Raw genomic sequence first — 24,511 nt, 5'->3', positions numbered from 1 at the left:
TTCTCCTGGAGACTTGAACCCCGGCCTTTGCCCTCACATCTCACAAGTACTTATACTTGTGGAGTGACCACTGCACCAAGGGTGCGCGGTTGTTTCTTTTTGTTATATATTACTTTTCATATCTTTATATGAATATAAATATCATGGATTAGCTCCAACCTCAGGCACATTTAAGTCACCCTCTTAGCTGTACAATAACTGTCTCCCAACTCGTTGAACTTAATGTGTTATTCATTAAAGAAGATTCTTCGTTGCTGACAGTAATGGTGCTTGTTCTGCTCCTATAAATAACTAGAAGGAGAGGTTTGTGCTGGAAGCAACAGAGTAAAGGTACATGTACCCGTGATCGTATAAAAGTGAGTCTCCTATTTGGAATTTGCATGAAAACTATTAGTTATTACTTTCAAATAATGGGGCAATTTGTGTTCACGGATCGGGTTTGTGTCGTGTCAAGCTAGGGATGGCAATTTTTGCCCGACCCGTGGGTACCCGGCCCGGCTCGACCCTAATGGGCCAGATTTTACCTGGTCCGATTAGGAATAGGGCCGGGTATGGGTTTTTAAAAAAAAAACTCGAAGCGGGTCCGGGTCGGGTCCGGGTTTTATTAAAAAAATTCGAAACCGGCCCGGATAAAACCTGGTTTTTTCTGAAATTACAAAAATACCCCCTATATATATATATATAGCTATCTAACCCTAAATCCCTCATTTCACGCCTCCCTGAGCTCCCTCAGTCCTTCCTCACCCTCACTCTCTCATTTCAGCTCACTCACTCTCAGTCACTGCCTCACACCTCGCCTTTTCACCACCATTGAAATCAACTTAACAACAAATCCAAATGAACTCCCACTGAGTCAATTAAACCCACTACTCTGAAATCAGCTGAAATGAGTTTCGGTCAGATTGGTCGAACCGTTTGTGAGAGAGAGAGAGAGAGAGAGAGAGTGTGTGTGTGTGAATCGTTGATGAAGATTGAGTCTAGATGGCGGTAGATGGTAGTGGCAAGTGGCGGTCACAATTAATGGGTGTTAACCGACAGAGAGCTTGAAATGTGAAATGGAGAGAAGAGAAAGAAAAGCTGGCCGTGGAGTTTCGATTTTAAACGGTGGGGAACGACGAGTTGCGAGTTGCAAAGAGAAAGAAAAGTGGGGAACAGTGGTGAACAGCGAGTTGCGAAGCATGAAAGCCTGGCCATGGAGTTCCGATTCTAAGGTTGAGAGAGAGAAAGAGTTTTGATAAAAAAATTAACTGAAATCGGTAGAAGAATTCTAAATTAAAGGGTTTCTGTAATCGGTAGAGAGAGGGCTCGGCTGCGTTGCAGTGTTTATGAGCTTGTATTGTTCTGGATTGTAGTGTTTGGTTGCCCAGAACATTCAAGAAAAGCTGAGGAATATTTTTAATTTATTTTTTTTGGTTGGGCCACGGATGGGCCCAAATTTGGCAGTGTTTAATGAGGCTCGCAAGGCCCACGAGTCCTGGCTTAGGCGGGTCCGGGCCCAAAAAAAAAACCCGCTTAGTAAACGGGCCGCGGGTTGGGTCCGGGTATGAAAAAACCCGGTCCGAATTCGACCCGTTGCCATTCTTAAGTCAAGCCATGTGTCTTTAGCTATATGAGTTGACCCGAACTCAACTTGTTTAGTAAACGTGTCAAGAATTCTTAACCCGAACACAACCAGAACCTGTTTACCCAACACGATTAACTTTTTTAATTAACAAGTCATGTAAAGTCAATGTAAAGACCTGTTTAATAATTTGTTTGATTAATTGGTCATATCTAACCTATATAATTTTTATCAACTCCCATATATCTAACTTTAAAATACAATTACAACCATAAATATATTAATAAACATATAAAAACAATCATAAATTAAGCAATAATATCAAGATAACTAATAACTTTATAAGTTAAATGGGTCAAACGGATCAGACGAGTTTGCATGTTAAACATGAACAAGACTTGTTTATTAAACAAGTTAGTTGTGTCAATTTGAATATGACTTGAACTTATTTAGCCTCAACTCTTGACCTGTTTATAAATGGGTCAGTCGTATCAAATTTTGCTACCCCCTACTTTTAAATAGTCTAGGATATTTATTGTCCATGGGCATGCATGGAATGCTTGGTTTTGTTTTGTTTTGTTTTTTTTTTTTTTTTTTTTTGTTTTTTTTTTTTTTTTTTTTTTTTTTTTTTTTTTTTTAACCTATATTAGCACCGATCATAAGCTGGAGGACCACTCCCTTTAGCGTGGTCATAAGGACCATGCCTATTTCTAGCTTCCCCTTTCAAAATGGCCCGGCTATCCACTTCCATACCTGTCACCACCAGCTCTTAGGCCTCCATCCCTGTCATAACCTTTGTCTTTGCCATACCCATTCTGAGGTAGGATCTTTAGGAATTCAGCACTAATTTCATTTCTTGATGAGATCTTGAAGGGTTTTTAAATAGGGTTTGTGTTTAAGAGTTTAGGAAGGATTATTGAAAAAAGAAGAAGAAAAAAAATCTTAAATATGTTGGATGGCTGTTTGGTGTTAAAACAATGAACAGAATGAGAAATGAAAAAAGATACACACTAGGAAACCTCACTTAGGTTTTCCTACTATGAATTTACTGACTGCAATAAAGCCTTTTTATAAGCAATTTGTTAAATCCTTTCTTAGATGGACTAGGATTCCTAAAACCTATTCCTAGAAATACTAGGAAAAAGTACTTAAGAACTTCGAAACAAATAGGAAAATAACTCTTTCAGCAAAAAAAGGAGGAGAAGGAAAAGGATTCAGCACAGAAATTAAGGGCCTTTGTTACAGCGAAGGATGGCCCATTCCAAAATCTTGAAATATCAAATTGCCCTTATTCTAGTAAACTTAACCAAAACTGAGCCCACAGCTTTCTAATCTAAAGAAACTTAATACTAATACTCAATAATAACTAAAGTAACCTACAAAAGGTGCCAAGAAAGTCCCATATTAAAACTAGACCTCAAATCTTGAATCCTTTAACGCTTAATCTTATTTTTCCTCAAATTCTTTATTGTCCGCATCATTACATTTAGGAAGATTGCTCTCATGTTGGCACTTATCTGCTGTTTGGTTTGGATCGTTATGCTATTGAAGAATAGTGTACCTAATTAATCGTCAGAGATAAATATCTTTCTTTAAGTACTCTTGGGCATTGCCCATGTTTAGCTTGATGTCATACCTAATCTCTGTTTCTGACCACAGAATTGCACCGGTATGGTGGTGGGCTTGTAGAGGGGGAGACTAGAGATTCTTCTTCTGCTCCTCCAGACTCAAAGCAGGGAGGAGTACCTTCAAAAACTCCGGCAGATAGTGTGGTAGTTTCAGTCGCTCCAGTTCCTCATTCCGATGTCTATCATATGGGAGTTCCATCACAAAGGTCATCTATTGTAATTCAGAGGCCAGGGCAGAGAACTCATCAGAAATGGAAAGGTCCTGACAAAATCAGTAGGATATATGGTGACTGGATTGATGACATTGAATAGGAATTGTCTGCAAATGATGAAGATGGACAGTAAGAAATTGATGTTATGGAGTAATTAAATCTCCATAGGGAGGGCATGATGGAACATGTAGCTTCAGCTTATGGGTTAAAGAAGATTATCTTTGTTTGCTTCAAGTTTCTGTAGAAGCCTTGTCTTTTGGTTCATTTTCAGGTTAGGAAATTTGAAGCTTGTATTTCTTTTGTAGTTTTATCTTTGTTACCTTATACAATTACTAGATGACCCTTTTCATCAAGGAAATGACAGTGATCATGTACCACTTTGTTAGATTTACAAACTAAGTTCTTAACCTTATTCTCTCTCTCTCTGTTGTGCTGTTTCTTACACAGTCGCATGCATATGCATTGTTTTCGGTGGTAGAATTTTATTTTTATTTTTATTTAGGAAGTGTTAGTCTGCACCTGCAATCTAGTACCCTTTTTACATTGCTTACTACACATCCTTATGTACATTTCTTTTCTCTCCCCAAACGGAGAATCTTTGTGCTTTCTTTTTGTTTTTTTTTTTTTTGTTGTTGTTTTGTTTTGTTTTTTAATTTTTTTTTTATACAAGATAGAAATTTTACTCTAGTTTAATCTAAATATATATATGTATGAAACTCCCTCCTGGAGACTTGAACTCCGGCCTTTGCCCCCACATCTTACAAGTACTTATACTTATAGAGTGACCACCGCACCAAGCATGCGCGGTTGTTTCTTTTTGTTATATATTGCTTTTCATATCTTTATATGAATATAAATATCATGGATTAGCTCCAATCTCAGGCATATTTAAGTCACCCTCTTAGCTGTACAATAACTGTCTCCCAACTCGTTGAACTTAATGTGTTATTCATTAAAGAAGATTCTTTGTTGCTGACAGTAATGGTGCTTGTTCTGCTCCTATAAATAACTAGAAGGAGAGGTTTGTGCTGGAAGCAACAGAGTAAAGGTACATGTACCCGTGATCGTATAAAAGTGAGTCTCCTATTTGGAATTTGCATGAAAATTATTAGTTATTACTTTCAAATAATGGGGCAACTTGTGTTCACGGATCAGGTTTGTGTCATGTCAAGCCACGTGTATTTAGCTATATGAGTTGACCTGAACCAAACCGAACCCAACTTGTTTAGTAAACGTGTCAAGAATTCTCAACTTGAACACAACCTGTTTACCCAACACGATTAACTTTTTTAATTAACAAGTCATGTAGAGGTCAATGTAAAGACCTGTTTAATAATTTGTTTGATTAATAGGTCATATCTAACCTATATAATTTTTATCAACTCCCATATATCTAACTTTAAAATACAATTACGACCATAAATATATTAATAAACATATAAAAACAATCATAAATTAAGCAATAATATCAAGATAACTAATAACTTTATAAGCTAAATGGGTCAAATGGGCCAGACGAGTATGCATGTTAAACATGAACAAGACTTGTTTATTAAACAAGTTAGTTGTGTCAATTCGAATATGACTTGAACTTATTTAGCCTCAACTCTTGACCTGTTTATAAATGGGTTAGTCGTATCAAATTTTGCTACCCTTATTTTTAAATAGTCTAGGATATTTATTGTCCATGGGCATGCATGGAATGCTTGGTTTTGTTTTGTTTTTATTTTTTTATTTTTAATTTTCACTTAATATAGTTTCCATCAAAATGAAATAAAGCCTCATAGAAAGAGAATGAAGCAGGCCAAGCAAGAATGTGGGAAACTCAATGCTTTCTGTAAATCCATTCATAGCATGGTTCTATGGCCTAGCTACCTTAAATTGTTTATCAACAAAAGATAAGAGCTATCGAGGAAGATTACCTTTGTCAATTCTAGAAACTAGAGATATTTATTTTTATGTTTGTGGATTTTCAAAGTGCAATTTGGTGAAAGATCTAGATCTCAGGGCTTTGTTAAATACTTAAATTAGCTTGGGCTTACAAAACTGTAAAAAGAAAGAGCTTCTCTCTTACGCGTATTAAGATGGTCTAATTCTGGATGGCACACGATTCATTTTATGAACGAGTAAACTCTCTGTTAAGGAATAAGAATGGTTGTTATACTGCAAGAATATTGACTATTTTCAACTAAAACCTATTTTTGGAAAATAACTAGTTAACTAGAAGGTTGTAGCTGTTGTTATTGAATAAAATAATGGACACATAAGAAGAAGAAGAATAAGAAGAAGAAGAAGAAGAAGAAGATAAATATTTTGAATAATTTGCCTTCTTTTTATTCAGAAATAAGAGATTTGTGTACTTAATAATTTGATAAAGTATTCATTGAGTTCAATGAATACTTTATCAAATAATTAAGTACAAAAAAAAATAATACTTTATCAAATAATACTTTATCAATGAATACTTATCAAAAAAAAAAAAAAAAGTATTCATTGAGTTCACGCTCAATTGATAGATATTGAATTTGTAGTTCAAAGAACCAACCGAGTGTTCATTAAATTACCAAGACAAATGGAAATGTGTTGGGCCATGGAGGCCAGGACCGCTTAAGCCTTAAAGTAAAGTACGGATAGTCCATTATTGAATTTGAAATTATTGTCATCCAACGCCTAAAATGTCACTCCTTCTCATATGAAAAGGTGCTCCACATTGGTACCAGTTATATAGTTTCATTGCTGACAGTGTTATGATAAGTGATATTGTTCCAGTTTATCCAAAAAAATAAAAAAGTGATATTGTTCCTTCAAAAAAAAATAATAATAATAATAAATAAATAGTGGTATTGTTCAACTCTCCCGCGGAGGAAAACTTGGGTTTGAACCCTCCTCCCTCACTTTATTTAAGGGAAAAAAAAAAGTTATATGGTCACATGTTCCTATTATAAAGAGAGATAATAACAATAATAATAATATAAATGGAAAGAAAGATGGTCCGTGTAATTGGAAAATATTTTGAAACAACAAATAAAGGAGAGCAATTAGTTGAGACTTGAGCTCCAAATAGTCAAACTTGAGAAGGAACTCCTTACCCTTCTCAAAGTCACAAGGACTCGTTCAATAGTTAAACATTAGCATTCCACCTCACCCTCCCAAATTAAGAAGCCATTTTATATGCATGCTTACAAACGCATTGACATGCGTCCTTGTTTCTCTCTTTTAATCTTTTTAATCCCTCAAAAACAAGTTACCCAACCCAACAAAAAAAAAAACCTATTCACCTTTAAGTTCCTAACAAAATTCCTCTTGTCCAACCAGTCATTTAGGCAATGGCGACAGATCCCTCCTCACCAACATTCTATCCAACCTCAGTACCGCCTATAGCCGCAGTTCTAACAGCAATTCTCATAGCTTTCTTTTTACTATGTTTCTTCTTTATGTACTTCTGCAGGTGTTGCCTTCAAGACGTTACTGACACATTGCAAATCCAACGAACGCCCTCGGGCAATGTCATTGGCGCAGCTGCTAAAACTGGCCTTGATCCTTCTTTAATACAGTCATTTCCAACATTTTTATATTCAAGTGTCAAAGAATTCCACAAAGAGGAATATGGTCTAGAATGTGCAATTTGCTTGTTGGAGTTTGAGGATGATAGTTTGCTTCGCTTTTTGCCGGTTTGTCACCATGTTTTTCATCAAGAATGCATCGACCTTTGGCTTGAATCTCACAAAACGTGCCCGGTTTGTCGTAGGGACCTTGATTTGCCACCGGACTTATTGGATAAATATTCTAAGGAGCTCATTTATAACCACAATCACATGCACGATAGTCATCATGAAAATAATAATCAGTCATTAGAAGATGTACGCATTGATATCAAAGAAGATGAACATGGAGGAGAAAGCCAAGATGAACATGCTTTAAAGAGGAAACAAATGGATGATGATAAAAAAGTGGAAATAATTGCAAGGTCACACACAACAGGGCATTCTATAGCTAAAACAAGAGAAGAGGAGGATTGCGTGGATAGGTATACGCTGAGATTGCCAAAGAATGTAAAGGAAAGACTTATAAGAGGACACATTTGGTCAAAAAGTTGTAAAACATTTGGGTAATTCTCAAAACATACAGCACCAAACAATGGATGACTTGGCGAGATGTGGGAGTCCGGCAAAACTTCAACAAAGCTTAATTTTTAGTATTTGTGTTTTCTTTTTCTCTCCTTACATAAACTTCGGTTTTGTAGCATTGACTTTACATTAATTTTGATTTTGCACACTCCATATTTAACATTATTTCCGGAAATTTCAGTATATAAATATAGACGAATATTACTTCCATGCTTTTTTTTTTTTTTTTTGAATTGTAGGTCTGACAAGGTTTTATCTTAATTTGTTAATTTTGCACAGTGTTATTTCCTNAAAAAAAAAGTTATATGGTCACATGTTCCTATTATAAAGAGAGATAATAACAATAATAATAATATAAATGGAAAGAAAGATGGTCCGTGTAATTGGAAAATATTTTGAAACAACAAATAAAGGAGAGCAATTAGTTGAGACTTGAGCTCCAAATAGTCAAACTTGAGAAGGAACTCCTTACCCTTCTCAAAGTCACAAGGACTCGTTCAATAGTTAAACATTAGCATTCCACCTCACCCTCCCAAATTAAGAAGCCATTTTATATGCATGCTTACAAACGCATTGACATGCGTCCTTGTTTCTCTCTTTTAATCTTTTTAATCCCTCAAAAACAAGTTACCCAACCCAACAAAAAAAAAAACCTATTCACCTTTAAGTTCCTAACAAAATTCCTCTTGTCCAACCAGTCATTTAGGCAATGGCGACAGATCCCTCCTCACAACATTCTATCCAACCTCAGTACCGCCTATAGCCGCAGTTCTAACAGCAATTCTCATAGCTTTCTTTTTACTATGTTTCTTCTTTATGTACTTCTGCAGGTGTTGCCTTCAAGACGTTACTGACACATTGCAAATCCAACGAACGCCCTCGGGCAATGTCATTGGCGCAGCTGCTAAAACTGGCCTTGATCCTTCTTTAATACAGTCATTTCCAACATTTTTATATTCAAGTGTCAAAGAATTCCACAAAGAGGAATATGGTCTAGAATGTGCAATTTGCTTGTTGGAGTTTGAGGATGATAGTTTGCTTCGCTTTTTGCCGGTTTGTCACCATGTTTTTCATCAAGAATGCATCGACCTTTGGCTTGAATCTCACAAAACGTGCCCGGTTTGTCGTAGGGACCTTGATTTGCCACCGGACTTATTGGATAAATATTCTAAGGAGCTCATTTATAACCACAATCACATGCACGATAGTCATCATGAAAATAATAATCAGTCATTAGAAGATGTACGCATTGATATCAAAGAAGATGAACATGGAGGAGAAAGCCAAGATGAACATGCTTTAAGAGGAAACAAATGGATGATGATAAAAAAGTGGAAATAATTGCAAGGTCACACACAACAGGGCATTCTATAGCTAAAACAAGAGAAGAGGAGGATTGCGTGGATAGGTATACGCTGAGATTGCCAAAGAATGTAAAGGAAAGACTTATAAGAGGACACATTTGGTCAAAAAGTTGTAAAACATTTGGGTAATTCTCAAAACATACAGCACCAAACAATGGATGACTTGGCGAGATGTGGGAGTCCGGCAAAACTTCAACAAAGCTTAATTTTTAGTATTTGTGTTTTCTTTTTCTCTCCTTACATAAACTTCGGTTTTCCCCCCCCAAAAAAAGAAAAAGAAGAAGAAGATGATGATGATGATGATAAAAAACTGGTTGAGAAGCCAAAAGAAATGCTTAACAGATGGTTAGATAAAGGTTGAGTTGAGTTGATAAAAGGTCACCTGAAAGTCACATGACAAAAAGCATGTGAATTGTTTTAGATAATGCCTCCTAGCAGCTTAGAAAAAGTTTTGGAGGATATCCTTTTCAAACCTTTTGTTGCCTCAAAGCAAGATGTTTTAGAAATTCCCAAGCTGTTTGAGGAAAATTCCTCTTTTATTTATTTATTCTATTTCATTATAGTGACGTCAAAGGCTTTTGATTTTCTAACCAAATTACATTATCCACAATCCAAGCCTCTTTGCCTCAATTTTGAGATAGAAGTGTGGCCACTCCCAATTTGAGTCTTTTAGATATTGCTTGCTCATGGGAGCTTTGAATTGTTGTTATAGGTTTGAGAGAAGCATACACCATTATTCGGAGAGGTAATCATGGAGTTTGCACCTGAAGACATAAAGCTTAAGCCTATTTGATAAAGTGCATTAGCTTTTATACATTTAGAAAAGGCTAAGCAATGCTCTGATAACTGTAACCTTTGTATGTCTAACAAGTTTTTTTTGGGTAATTTTGATTGCTATGTCTTGGGTATCACTGTTGCAAATTATGAAAGATATCTGTAAGCATGCTTGCTAGGTTAGCCCTTATACTGGGCAAGTGAATTGCTTGGCCTTATGCCTTTAAATGATGCAGGCCAGAAGCTTGAATGAGCTCTGATACTAATTTTGAAGTAGTATCTTTAGGAATTCAACACCAAATTAGATTTCTTGATGAGAAAAGGTATAGGAAGGTTTAGTGGATTCAAAGATTGAATCTTGAATATATTTGATGGTTATTTGGTGCTAAACAGTGAATAGAATGATATATAAAGAAAGATAAATACTAGGCAATCTCACCTATGTTTTTCTAAGCAATCACACTTAGGTAGGAGAAGGCAATCACAACCTCAAAGTTTAAAATTTTAAAACCAATCTCACTATGAATATTATTGACTATGATAAAACCTTTATAAGGCTATTGCTAATTCCCTTCCTAGAAGGACTAGGACTCTTAAATAACCTAGTCATAGAAAGATTAGGCTTACTAACAACAAAAATAAAAAGTACTTAAGAACTTCTACTAAATTGGAAAATGAATAAAAAAAATAAAATAAGAATCATGGGCCTTTGGTATAGGCGTATAGCCAAGGACAACTTATTCTTGAAAATCTAGAAATTACCAAATTTCCCTTATTCTAGTAAACTTAATCAAATTGTATTCAAACTTTCTAACTTAAAGAAACTTGAGAGTAAGACTCAATAATAACTAAAGTAACCTATGAAGAAAGTCCCCCATCAAAACTAGACCACAAATGTTGAATCTATTGCTATTGTATCTTTTTTTTACATCAAACTCATTATTGTCCCCATCAATCTCCCTTAGTTGGAAATAAAAACTCAACCTTGAGTATTGAAATGTTGTAGCATAATTCATGGCCTCTTGAATAGCATCTTGAGATAGGGTAAAAAGCCTGAGTATGGGTTTTCTTTCCTCTTTTCGTTGCTTGAAACCATGTGGACAGTGGAACATTGTTCTCTCCAATATGAACATTAAACTTTTCAGGAATTACAAAATTAATAATGGGAATTATTGCAAGTGACACAATTATAACTTGATGGCCATGTTAAAGTATGGGAATTGGATTCTCCGTCTCTTTTATCTCTTCTTTCATCACACAATCTTCTTTTGTTCAATCTTGGCTTGTTGTGGAATAATATTTGTTGTTGGCTGAGATGGATTTGGCACAATGGCAGCCTGAATAGTAGCTAGTTTGTCAATTTCTTTTCCCATGGTTGCAAACTCAAAAGACTTTTTCGTAGCTCTCATGTTCTTGTTCAAATTCTCCTCGTCAAGCAACTGAATAGTTTCCTACTTCGTGAAGGTTTCCTCCATCAACCTTTCAGATTGCTGTTTTGAATCATCTTCAGGTTGTCTAGACATTTCAGTTTGTTGTTTAAGTTCTTTTGAAAATTAAGTGCCTTTGGTACAGCGAAGGACAGCCCACTCGAAAATCTTGAAATATCTAATTGCCCTTATTCTAGTAAACTTAACCAAAACTGAGCCCACACCTTTCTAATCTAAAGAAACTTATTAGACTCAATAATAACTGAAGTAACCTACGAAGGGTGCCAAGAAAGTCCCATATTAAAACTAGACCTCAAATCTTGAATCCTTCAATGTTTAATCTTCTTTCTCCTCAAACTCTTTATTGTCCACATCATTGCATTTAGGAAAATTGCTCTCATGTTGGCACATATCTGCTGTTTGGTTTGGATCGTTATGCTATTGAAGAGTAGTGTACCTCATTAATCATCTGAGATAAATATTTTTGTTTAACTACCCGTGGGCATTGCCTATGTTTAGCTTGATGTCATACCTAATCTCTGTTTCTGACCACAGAATTGCACCGGTATGGTGGTGGGCTTGTAGAGGGGGAGGCTAGAGATTCTTCTTCTGCTCCTCCCGATTCAATGCCCGTACCTTCTAAAACTCCGGCAGATAGTGTGGTAGCTTCAGTTCCTCATTCTGATGTTTATCATATGGGAGTTCCATCACGAAGGTCATCTATTGTAATTCAGAAGCCAGAGCAGAGAACTCATCAGAAATGGAAAGGTCCTGACAAAATCAGTAGGATATATGGTGACTGGATTGATGACATTGAATAGAAATTGTCTGCAAATGATGAAGATGGACAGTAAGAAATTGATGTTTTGGAGTAATTAAATCTCCACAGGGAGGGCATGATGGCAACATGTAGCTTCAGCTTATGGGTTAAAGAAGATTATTTTTTGTTTGCTTCAAGTTTCTGTAGAAGCCTTGTCTTTTGGTTCATTTTCAGGTTAGGAAATTTGAAGCTTGTATTTCTTTTGTAGTTTTATCTTTGTTACCTTATACAATTACTAGATGACCCTTTTCATCCAAAGAAATGACAGTGATCATGTACCATTTTGTTAGATTTACAAACTAAGTTCTTACCCTTATTCTCTCTCACTGTTATGCTATACGTTTGGTACATTGAATGTGGATTACAACAGGATAGTAGTCTTTATTATCGGGACTAAAATGTGTTGTAATGAAATAACTAAACATATTCATTAGTTTGGTTGTGAGTTGTAATATTAAAATAAAACTTATGATTTATTTTAGAAAATATCTTATTCATACAATTATAATCCTTAGAAAATAATATATTTTAAATTTTAAAGAGATGGGTTATTTTTTGATGATTTTTTATTTCCATAATTGTTAGGTAGATATGGAAAGTTTATTTATTTGAAAATATATTAATGTTAAAAATTATTACATCTACTAAGGAATAGCTATTACAATCATTTTAGAGCATTCTTATCAAGGATTGCAAAAAATTTAACATTTACCATGTCAAAACCCAATTTTATAACACATAATACACTACTTTACAACAGCCTTTCCATCAAAACTTCTATTTTTTTTTTTTACACTTCATTTAAATATTCTTTCTTTATCATTTTTTATTCTTTTTTTATTTTTCCAGTTTCTTTCTCTGACTCTCTCCTCTGTGTCTTTCTTTCACAACCCAGCGCCACTGGCCATCATATCCACCCACCCATTTCACAATTACCATATCCACCCACCATCGTCACAACCACAAACAATAGCATATTAAAAAAAAAAAAAAACCTCCACATCTATAGCCATAAAATCATAACAAAGACTCAAAACAACCCCGATCAATCCGCACCCACCTTTCAACCACCCTGATCAACCCACACCCAGCACTCAAAGCCACCCCGATCAACCCATGAACCAAGCTACGGAAATCAAGAACCCACCAAAATCAATCAAAACCACTGAAATTAAAACTCACCAAAATTAAATTGCAAAACCCACTCACCGAACCACCGCAGAGACCCACCACAAACCACCGTAGAGATACACGATCCACGAAAAACCATCGCAACCCAACCACACCCAGCATCGCATCCCGGCCACACCCAAGACCCATGAACTCGAGATGCAGAGAGAAAAGGAAACAGAGAGGCAGAGAGAAAATGAAAGAAAGAGTAAGAAGGAGTGAACGAATAGCATGAGATCGGCGGCTGCATGTGACAGAGAGCACTAGAAGGAGAGAGGAACGGAGAGCACAAGAGAGAGTGAAAAGGAAAGTGAAAAGGAAGAAAGAAAAAAAAAATGAGAGTGCATGGAAGAGAGAGAGAGAAATTAATAAAAAAATTGATAGCATTGTGCTACAGTGCGGTCTCAAAAATGAGAGTGCACTGTAGCAGTATTATAATTCTTTTAGCATTTACAATCTTTGATGGAGCAAATTTTTGGGTTATAAATGCTAAAAAAAGCATCTTTTAGGATTTGCAATCCTTGATAAGAATGCTCTTAGAGAGGAATAATTATTCTTCATTTTAAAGAATAGCTATTCATAAAAAATTATTATTCCCTGTAATAAAAACATAACCAAACTATTGAATAACTAAATCATAGGAATAACTATTACATTACAGTGCCTATTACAGTCTACCAAACGTGTCTTTACACACATATGCATATGCATAGTTTTTGGTGGGAGAATTTTTGTTATCTGCACTTGAAATCTTGTACCATTTTTATATTGCTTTATTACACATCCTTATGTACATTTTTTTCCTTCCCCAAACAAGTGTCTCTATACTTTCTTTTTGTTATAGATTGCTTTTCATATCTTTTATATGAATATAAAAATCATGGATTAGCTCCAATCTTTGGCAGTTATAAGTGGCCTTCTTCTTCTTCTTCTTCTTCCTTTATTTTATTTTTAACAAGATAAAAATTCTACTACAGTATAATCTAAATGTATATATGTGTAAAGCTCCCTTGAATCCTGACCCTTACCTCCCACACTCCACAAACACTTATATACTTATAGAATGACCACCGCATCAAGAGTATGCGGCGGTATAAGTCACCTTCTTAGATGTACAATAATTGTCTCCCAGCTTGTTGAACTTAATGTGTGTAATTAATTAAAGAAGATTCTTCGTTGCTGACAATAATAGTGCTTGTTCTGCTCCTATAAATAACTAGAAGGAAAGGTTTGTGATTGTGTTGGAAGCAACAAAGTAAAGGTATGTACATGTACCCGTGATCGTATAAAAGTGTGTCTCTTGTGTACGTGGAATTTGCATGAAAATTATTAGTTATTACTTTCAAATTGTCTGGGCAGGATATGTATTGTCCATGGGCATGCATGGAATGCTTGGTTTTGTTATTTTTTGTTTGAATTTTCGCTTAATATTGTTTCCATCAAAATGAAACAAAGCCTTATAGAAAATGAAGCAAGTCAAGCAAGAATGTGGGAAAAACAATGCTTCTTGTAAATCCATTCATAGTATGGTTCTATAGCCTACAGGCTACAGGACAGTTGTAGCTCTAGGAATTCTTTTTATGGTGGTCACTAAGATATTTAAATTATACAAAATTTAATAAGGCGATAACTTAAATATTTGTTACAATTATGAGTCGAGTCACTAAGAAGAGCAAAATTGTTGTGATTACAAACCAAAAAGAGTATAATTGTCGTCACCTTCAAGGAGAACTCACACAATATTTTTCTTGGTACTATTTTTTAAAGAAAAATCAAATTAGAGATTATTTTTATTGAATAGGTTCATCGAACTAAAAATTTTATCTTTTGGTTTTATAATAGGCTTTTTGTTGAATATTTTGTTCACTTCTTGTTGTTTGGTATTGTCTTGTTTTTGTTTGGTATATATTTATTGTTATTTGGGTTAATATTGATTGTTGTTATTTAAGCTTAAAAAAAAGATTAAGATTATGTTTGGGGCAGATTTAATTTTGGAGTAATGCTATGTCTATAGCATTTTTCCAATAAATCTTATGCAAAAAACCATTATTGATGGGTAAAAATAATATCAATATTGGACCTAAATTAGAATCAGTAACAGCTTACCACATTAGATTTGTTATGAAAGTAGTAGCATTACTCTTATTTTTGTTGAACACAAATTTTTGTAATTCTCACGTCAGAGTATTCAATATTTTTATTAGGGTGGTTACAATAAATTAGTTTAGCATATAATATTTTTTAGCAAGTATATATATGCAATTTTTTGCAAGTCAGGGTGGTCTTGTGACCATCCTGACTTGCATGTGGAGTCGCCACTGCTATAGGGGTGGCTGCACATATACTTTAGGGGGTTCTTTGAACCCCTTGACTTGAAATAAAATATTATTTATTTATATAAAATATTGCTTTACTAATTTAATTTATTCTTAAAAATATTTTTGCACCCCCTGTTTTAAATCTTGCACACTCTGATCACATATCAGTTTATCTCACAATCAAACAACAACTTAATTTATTATTTATGTATAGATGAGTGTAATTGTGTGAGTTAATAATTATACAGTACAAGTAGAGTTGAGTTTTGTCATTTAGTTTAAAATATTTTTATAAAAAAAATGGCAAATATATAACCACAATTGCATAAAACCAAAATATTATACAAAATTAACAAAATAAAATGGTCATATTTACATTGACAATAGATAATGACAACTAACAATAAACTATTATGAGATGATTTTAAAATATGAAAAATCGTAGAAAGAAATAGTAAAACTTCATGTATTTATGTGTGTGTTTTTTTTTTCGATAACTTAATATATTCAAGTTTTTTTTTTTTTTTTTAATTTTGTTTAATTTAAATTTCTCAATGACTTCTCTAGAAAAAAATTCTTAGAGCCGCCATTGATAGCCTAACTACCTTGAATTGTTTATGGAAAGATGACCTTTGTCAATTCTAGAAACCAGAAATATTTATTTTTTATGTTTGTAGATTTTCAAAATGCATTTGGTGAAAGATCTAGATCTCAGGGCTTTGTTAAATACTTAAATTAGCTTGAGCTTACAAAACCGTAAAAAGAAAGAGCTTCTCTCTTCCGCGTATTAAGAATTTAAGATGGCCTGATTCTAGATGGCACATGACTCATTTTATTAATGACTAAACTTTCTATTAAGTAATAAGAATGGTTGTAGTCACTGGTATCCTACAAGAATATTGACTATATTTTCAACTAAAACCTATTTTTGTAAAATAACTGGTTAACTAGTAGGTTCTAGAGTTGTATCTCTTGGTTACTTGTGCTATTGTTTTGTAGCTGTTGTTGTTGAATAAAATTACTGACACATAAGACGAAGATGAAGAATATTTTACATAATTTTCCTTCATTTTATTCAGAAATTAGTGATTTGTGTACTCAATTATTTGATAAGGTATGGAGCATCCTCATCATTGAGTTCTCTCTTAATTGATAGATATTGAATTTGTAGTTCAAGAACCAACCGGGTGTTCATTAAATTACCAAGCCAAAAAAGAACTGTCATTCAACGTCCATTAAGCCTTAAAGTAAAGTACGGATAGTCCATTAATTATTGAATTTGAACTTATTATTGTCATTCAACGCCTAAAATAAAATGTCACTCCTTCACATATGAAAAGGTGCTGCACCTTGGTACCAGTTATATGTTTTCATGGCCGAGAGTGTTGTAATAAGTGATATTGTTCCTCCATCAAAAAATAAAAAATAAAAAATAAATAGTGGTATTGTTCAATTCTCCTGCAAGGAAAACTTGGGTTTGAACCCTCCTCCTCACTTAATTTAAGGGGAAAAAAAGTTATATGGCCACATGTTCTTATCATAAAGAGAGATAATAATGATAATATAAAAGGAAAGAAAGATGGTCCATGTAATTAGAAAATACATTTTAAAACAACAAATAAAGGAGAGCAATTTGTTGAGACTTGAGCCGCAAGTTGTTAAACTTGAGAAGGAACTCCTTGTATCCTCCTCACAAATCGCAAGGACTCGTTCAATAGTTAAACATTAACACCCCACATCACCCTCCCAAATTAAGAAACCATTTTATATGCAAACAAAACGCATTGACATGCGTTCTTGTTTCTCTCTTTTTAATCCCACAAAACAAGTCATCCAACCCAACAAAAAAATCTATACAACCGACAGAAGTTACTAACAAAACTCCTCTCGTCCATGCAAAAAACCAAGGCCGGAATAGTCCCATCTCTGGCCGGCCAACCGGTCATTTAGGCAATGGCGACAGATCCCTCCTCACCAATAGTAAATCCAACGGCGGCACCGCCTGTAGCCGCACTTCTAACAGCAATCCTCCTTGTTTTCTTTTTACTAGGTTTCCTCTCTGTATACTTCTGCAGGTGTTTCATTCAAAACGTTACCGGCACATTGCAAATCCAAGGAACACCCTCTGGCAATGTCATTGGCGCAGCTGCTAAAACTGGCCTTGATCCTTCTTTAATACAGTCATTTCCAACATTTTTATATTCAAGCGTCAAAGATTTCCGCAAAGAGGAATACGCTCTAGAATGTGCAATTTGCTTGTTGGAGTTTGAGGATGATAGTTTGCTTCGCCTTTTGCCGGTTTGTTACCATGTTTTTCATCAAGAGTGCATCGACCTTTGGCTTGAATCTCACAAAACGTGCCCGGTTTGTCGCAGGGACCTGGATTTGCCACCGGACGCATTGGATAAATATTCCAAGGAGCTCATTTATAACCTCAATCGCATGCATGATAGTCATCATGAAAATAATAATCAGTCATTAGAAGATGTTGTACGCATTGATATCAAAGAAGATGAACATGGAGAAGAAAGCCAAGATGAACATGCTTTACAGAGGAAACAAATGGATGAAGATAAAAAAGTGGAAAGAATTGCAAGGTCACACACAACGGGGCATTCTATGGTTAGAACAAGAGAAGGGCAGGATAGCTTGGATAGGTATACACTCAGATTGCCAGAGCATGTAAAGATAAGACTTATAAGAGGAGACAACTGCACAAAAAGTTGTACAACATTTGGGGAATTCTCAAAACATACAACAACAAACAATGGATTCCTTGCCGAGGTGTAGGAGTCTGGGGAAAACTTCAACAAAGTTTAATTTTTTGTATTTGTGTTTTCTTTTTCTCTGTACAAAAACTTCGAGTTTTTGCAACATTACATCAACTTTGATTTTGCTACACTCCATATTTAACATTATATCTGGAAATTTCAGTATATAAATATAGAAGAATATTACTTCCATGTTTTTTTTTGGTTGAATTTATAGGTCTTACAAGGTTTTATTTTAATTTGTTAATTTTGCACACTGTTGTATCCTCTAACACTGATTAACCATGATTAGTTGCAACTCTATTTATTAATGATATTGTCATTATTGATTATCTTTAGTGATTTCTTCAACTTTAAATACCTGCTCACAACAGCTTTTCCAATACAAAATGAAATTAAGCTTTGCAAATATATTTTCAAGTCCCATGTGTAGTACGGATTTCTTAATTGATAGCATCTCCTTGGCTGTAGATGAGAGAGAGAATTTGGAGTTTTTTGTTGTTTTTTTTGTTTTGTTTTGTTTTGTTTTTTTTTGTTTTTTTTTGAGAATCAAGAAAAATTGGAGTTCTGATTATATCTCTTTCTTTTTTGATATATCTCTAAGTCCTATTTGTAGTACGAGTTTCTTAATTGCATAGCATCTCCTTGGCCGAGGATATATGAGAGAACTTGGAGTTTTGATCATATATCTATCTATCTTTTTATTTTTTGATATATTTTCAAGTTATGTGTAGTACGGATTTCTTAATTGCATAGCATCTCATTGGCTGTAAAGGAGAGAATTTGGAGTTTTGACCGTATATCTTTCTTTACTTTTTTTTCTTTTTATTTTTTGATAATTCCATAAGGGGTTAGAGATAAGAGGATTCAAACCATGAATATTTTTATTGGAAATTCTAGAAAGTGCCAATTGAGTTACAACTTACAAGACTCTTGGAAAATCATATATATATTTTTCTTAGTTGGGGTGATATCTTGTTTATATATAGAATATATCACTCTCACATGTACTTAAGTAGAATTTAAGTGAATGCTACATCATATTTTTTTTGCAATTGCATCATTTCCTAATATAGTAGCGATAGCATATCCTAATACAATCAAGAGAGTCTTGTATCTTAACTGGCATTTCTGAGTATTTCCAACAAAGATGTCCAAGATTCGAATTGTTGGGTTTTGTGAAGCCTAGTTGTGTTTGATCTGGATGACGACCAGACCTGAAATAATGTTGTGTGGTTTTTAATAAGAGATTTTCAGAGACTTAGTCCATAGAGCGGAGAAAAACTGTATTGCTGCTCTTTGTATTTTTCCCTGATAATAGTGAAATCCCTACAATTTCGTGGATGTAAGCAAATTGCCGAACCACGTAAATACTGTTTTGTGCGTATGATTATTTTTCTTAGGCATGTGTTTTCTCTATTTTGTTTCTCATAGGTTTGGGAATTTCGTATTAATTCCCTACAACTGGTATCAGAGCCTAGGGTTAGGTTTGAGTGGGAGCAATGGCAGAGAAAGTAGGAAAGGTGTCTGGAATAAAAAAGTTCGATGGCACAGACTTTGGAATTTGGAGGATGCAAATCAAGGATTATCTTTATGGGAAGAAGTTGCGTTTGTCGCTTCTAGGAGAAAAACCTGCAACTATGAAGGATGAGGAATGAGCTCTTTTTAACAGACAGGTATTGGGAGTCGTTAGGTTAACTCTGTCTAAGTCTGTTGCATATAATGTTGTAAAGGAGAGGACCACAACAGATCTGATGAAGGCTTTGTTTGGTATGTATGAAAAGTTATTAGCAAATGACAAGGTGCATCTAATAAAGAAACTGTTCAATTTGAAGATGGCAGATAATGCATAAGTAGCATAACATCTGAACGAATTTAACACTATTATAAATTAACTGTCATCTATAGAAATTGATTTTGATGATGAGATCCGTGCACTGATCGTTTTGGCTTCTTTGCCAAATAGTTAGGAGGCAATGAGGATAGTAGTAAGCAATTCTACAGGAAAGGAAAAACTGAAGTACAATGACATATGTGATTTTATTCTAGCTGAGGAGATTCGCAGAAGAGATGTAGGTGAAACCTCGTGATTTGATTTTGTCCTAAACCTTGAGACAAGAGGTAGAGGTAATGACAAAAATTCAAATCGGGGCAGATCAAAATCCAGAAATTCTAATAAGAACAGAAGTAAATCTAGATCAGGCCAACAAGTACAATACTGGAATTGTGGAAAAATGGGTCACTTTAGGAGGCAATGCAAAAGTCCTAAGAAGAATAATGAAGATTGATATTGAACAGAATCAGTAGGCTGTACAACTCAGCTTTGATGGGCTGAAGGTGGTAGCGAAGGCCTGAAAAAGAACACAATATCAAAGAAGGAGACCGGGGTGGACCGGTCTGAGACCGGGGTGGACTGGTCTAAGACCCTTCGATGACTAAGTTAGTATCTTCTCACAAATGGAGTTCCAACTGTATTGGAGTAATGTCAGAATGCTCTCATACTCTTGTTTAATTCAGACCGGTCCTTATATAGGGAACCTGAGAGCAGTTATTTGGCTTAATAACTTCCCCAAGATTTGTGGAAGTCAGGAATTCCGAAAATAACTTTCTCAACGGCTCTAGAAGTTGTAATCGTTAATGGAAGTTATTTACGTAGGAGAAATTGGTGGCAATGAACATGGGTTGATTAACCACTCTAGAATTTGTCAAGTGTTATATAGTCGTCCATGTGCTTTGCCCATAGACGACTCCTTGTATATAGACTTCTGTTGTATAGTCGTCCATGGGCTTTGCACATGGATGACTTGTCCAGACGGTCTGTGGTCATTTGGCTAATTAATGCTCACGGACGACATCTTTAGACAAACCAGAGATGGTTTGGTCATTTGGCTAATTGGTGATCATGGACGATTCCTCTAGACGAGCCATAGATATTAGGTGATTTTTGCTCTCTCATCAGTTGCCCCCTTGTCCAGGGGTCGTCCAAGGACACTGGGATTTGATCCATGCCTTTATGTGACCACGTGTCATGATTTAATTTGTTGACCTGTTGCGTCGATTACATTTCCCAAGTGACTGCCACGTGTCATTTTCTTAATGGACGGTGTCGCTTCGCTAACCCTACTTCTGGGCCCTATAAATAGGCACATTCTCTTTCTTGCCCTTCACCTTTCTCATAATCTCTGCCATCTCGTCCAAGATTCTCGTCTAGCCTTCATCCTAGTTCTGTCAGGTATTTCCTCTTCCTTTTTAGGTTTTCATCTTGATCTTTATTTTAGCTATGTCTTCGTCTAGTAGTACAGAGAGGGAGATAAATGAGTATCAGGACGTCTCGTTTGGGAGTTATGAGAGTGGTGAGGGTAGCACAAGTTATAGCAGTAGTTTCTCAGGCGAGCATTATTCGTCTGGGGTTCCTGGTATTTCCATAGAGGAATTTCAAGAGATGCAACGCAGGATGGCCTCTGGAGTTGGGGCTAGCTTGTCCAGTGCGCCACCTAGCCCTTCTCAAGACGAAGAAGAGGAAGAGGAAAATGTAATATACAGCTGTGCCCCTGAAATAGCGTTTACCCTAGATGCCCCTAAGTTAAAAACATTAGTAGATAGATACCAAATCCCTAGGGAGTTTGAACCTCGTCTACTCAAGGAAGGAGAGTGGTGTTGTTCTTCTTCTTCTGGTTTGGGAGTATACTAATCTTATCTTTTAGCTGGTCTTAGGTTTCCCCTAAATTCTTTTTGTAGAGGTCTTCTTCATAGGTTGGGCATTGGTCCTAACTAGCTCAACCCCAATGGATGGAGGACGGTAGTTGCCATGCAAGTGTTATGGCGTGAGGCATTGGAAGGGAACTATACTATCACAGTGGACGAGTTCCTTTACTGTTATAAGGCCTCAGAAATAAATTAATTACCCTATTATATTTCCATCGTTAGAACATAAAATTTGGCATATGAAGACATTTAAGTTTGAAAGGAAGACTCTATCAAAAAGTTTTAAACATTTTGGCACATGAAGGAAGAATTTGCTCTTCTTAAAAGAAAATGTTAGTCATCATATTTCTTTAAGCATATATTTTATTAGAACTGAAAAGGTACTTATTAGCCAAAATGACGGAAAAAAAAATGATGTATGGTTATGATGTTAGAAAACTTTTTTTTTTTTGGTTTGCAAGGAAATATATATGAAAAAAATACAATGGCCATTTCAGTTACATAAGATTTCTAGTAGGCTAGTAGAAAGAGGAATTTGTTTGGTTTTGCAATTGGCTTTTTGTTATGTTGCAATGATTGTGTCTTGAAAAGTGAAATTATAACATGCGAAGCGTTCCGAGATTTAAACAGTTAGGTTTTGCTAGGGGAATAGGTTCTACTGCTTAAGCTGACGGGGTAAACCATGAGAAATTGAAGACCCAAAAAAAATTGACAGACAGTGACTTGACAGGAAGAAAGTCAACTCGCCTAGGAGGTGACACCATCAAGAAGCTGACGTCGTTATGGCTGAAGGGAATAATGCAAGTTGACGATCCTAAAGCTGACAGTCTTAGTAAAACCTTGGTTTGGTCGCCATGCATGAGTATATAAGGAAAAGACTTGTATCCCACTCTTAATGTTAGTATCCTACAAGGAAAGGATTTCGTAATATATGCTCATTAGGATTCCTATAAGGAAAGAACTCCTAGCCCAAGGAAGAGATGGTCAACCCTCTACTACTATAAAAGCTCCGATACTCTTACAAATCAAGGTATGCATTATTAAACCTTCTCTAGCACTCTAGAGTTGTAAGAAGTTCTAACTTGACCTTCGAAGGGTATTTGACCGACATCACACTAGTGTTCTTCGTTAGGTCTTCTATTTTTCTTTGTGCAGGTGATGTATCGAGTGTACAAGCATTGTGTGGCTCACTGGTGACATTTTCAGCATCATCATGTCTCATTTTGAATTGAGAGAATGATTAAACTTTGGAAAAAAGATACCTACTTGGAGGTGTGTGTGCGCATGTTTGAACAAAATATAATTTTTAATTTTATTATTCAAGATTATGGAAGAAAGAAGATATTTGTTTGGTTTTGCAATTTTCCTTTTTATAATGCTGCTATGATTTTGTCTCATTTTAACCGAGAGAATAAGCATAATTTGACAGAAAGATACTCTTATGTAGGTCTATACTATTCTTTATAAGTGAAATTTGATAACCAAATGGACAAAAAATGCTATTTGATTTGAAAAACCAATTTTAATGGTTATAGATTATGTTGTAAAACCAATTTTAATGATTATAAATTATGCTGTACCTTATATTGTCATAAAAGCTAGTAAACTAATATGCCGTTGGAAACTCTTGTTTTGTTAACAATCTGATGATTTCTTATTATCCCAAACTAGTGAATAATTAGTTGCATTGTTATATTTAGCTGCTACATAATCTAAGATTAAGTAACAATTGTCATTTGTAGTTAGGTTCATAACAGTTGAAGTTTTTGCTGTGCGGACTTTATAAACTATCATTAGAAGAAAGAAAAAAGAAAGTAAGGAAATATGCTTGGGGTGAAAGAGAGAGGGGGGGGGGGTGGTGGTGGGTGGGCGCATGCTTGTTAAAGATGAAGAATTACTGAGGAAGAGAGATATTGTGACTGCATTTTTATCTTATTTAATTTTTTAGGGGATATGAATATGATTACGAATTGAATTGAATTAGCATAATTTTTTCCTGCAATAACAACAACAACAGCCAAGCATTGTTTTCAAAATTTTGAAGTTGGTATTGGATCTTTAATAGATTAGTCAGAATCGACTACATGTTTGTTGCAATTTTGTAATACCTATAATGAATAAATGCTTTAGATGTATCTTCTTTTGTTACTTTGCATGACTTACATTGGTGTTGGAGGCATAGTGACCAGATTGCCAACAACTATCGATGGAGTGGTGTCTCTAGTGACTCGACCACTAGCATCGATCGGAATGGCAATTCCAGCTTTTGGATTGTTAGAACAATAGCTCTGATCATCGGATCACTAGGGTGGCGATTTTGGCCACTGAAGACCTAGCCATTGGTATCACTGGTGTCAAAGGTCCAGTGACCAGACCAACAAAATGGTAGCTTTGGCAATTGAATGGCTAGCAACTGCCACTGGAGTGGAGTCTCTGGTCGAACCACTAAAAATAGGTCTTTGGAACAGCAGCTTTGGCCATTGAACCACCGGCATGAGTCATTGGAGTGGCAAGTATGGCCATCGGATTGCTGGCATCGATGACCTAGCCACTAGATTTGGTGGCTATGTTTTTGTAAAATATTTACCAATATTTTAAAGGTAAAACATTTTACAACTTTTTATAAAAGGATTT

The 24,511-nt window shown here is 35.2% G+C and overlaps 3 protein-coding genes across 3 annotated transcripts; all 3 read left to right on the top strand.

Annotated features, from left to right (window-relative positions):
• The first annotated feature begins 6,442 nt into the window (after nucleotides 1-6,442).
• Nucleotides 6,443-7,696, top strand: LOC136069979 (RING-H2 finger protein ATL29-like). Its single transcript, XM_065779160.1, has one exon. The coding sequence runs from the start codon at nucleotides 6,728-6,730 to the stop codon at nucleotides 7,511-7,513; it is 786 nt and encodes a 261-aa protein (XP_065635232.1). The 5' UTR covers nucleotides 6,443-6,727; the 3' UTR covers nucleotides 7,514-7,696.
• Nucleotides 7,697-8,288: 592 nt separating this feature from the next.
• LOC112034544 (RING-H2 finger protein ATL29) lies at nucleotides 8,289-9,123 on the top strand. The gene is given in 2 exon segments (XM_024067359.2): nucleotides 8,289-8,825; nucleotides 8,828-9,123. Coding segments are annotated over 2 exon segments (675 nt in total). The 5' UTR covers nucleotides 8,289-8,344; the 3' UTR covers nucleotides 9,022-9,123.
• Nucleotides 9,124-17,212: 8,089 nt separating this feature from the next.
• Nucleotides 17,213-18,340, top strand: LOC112034465 (RING-H2 finger protein ATL29). The gene has a single exon (XM_024067286.2). It carries the CDS (start codon nucleotides 17,355-17,357, stop codon nucleotides 18,189-18,191), a length of 837 nt encoding a protein of 278 aa, XP_023923054.1. The 5' UTR covers nucleotides 17,213-17,354; the 3' UTR covers nucleotides 18,192-18,340.
• Nucleotides 18,341-24,511: the final 6,171 nt, after the last annotated feature.

The sequence above is a fragment of the Quercus suber genome, unplaced genomic scaffold (genome assembly GCF_002906115.3).
Source record: "Quercus suber isolate HL8 unplaced genomic scaffold, Cork oak 2.0 scaffold_201, whole genome shotgun sequence".
Lineage (NCBI taxonomy): Eukaryota > Viridiplantae > Streptophyta > Magnoliopsida > Fagales > Fagaceae > Quercus > Quercus suber.
The sequence above is the reverse complement of the archived record's forward strand: the minus strand, read 5'-3'. Positions and strand labels throughout refer to the sequence as shown.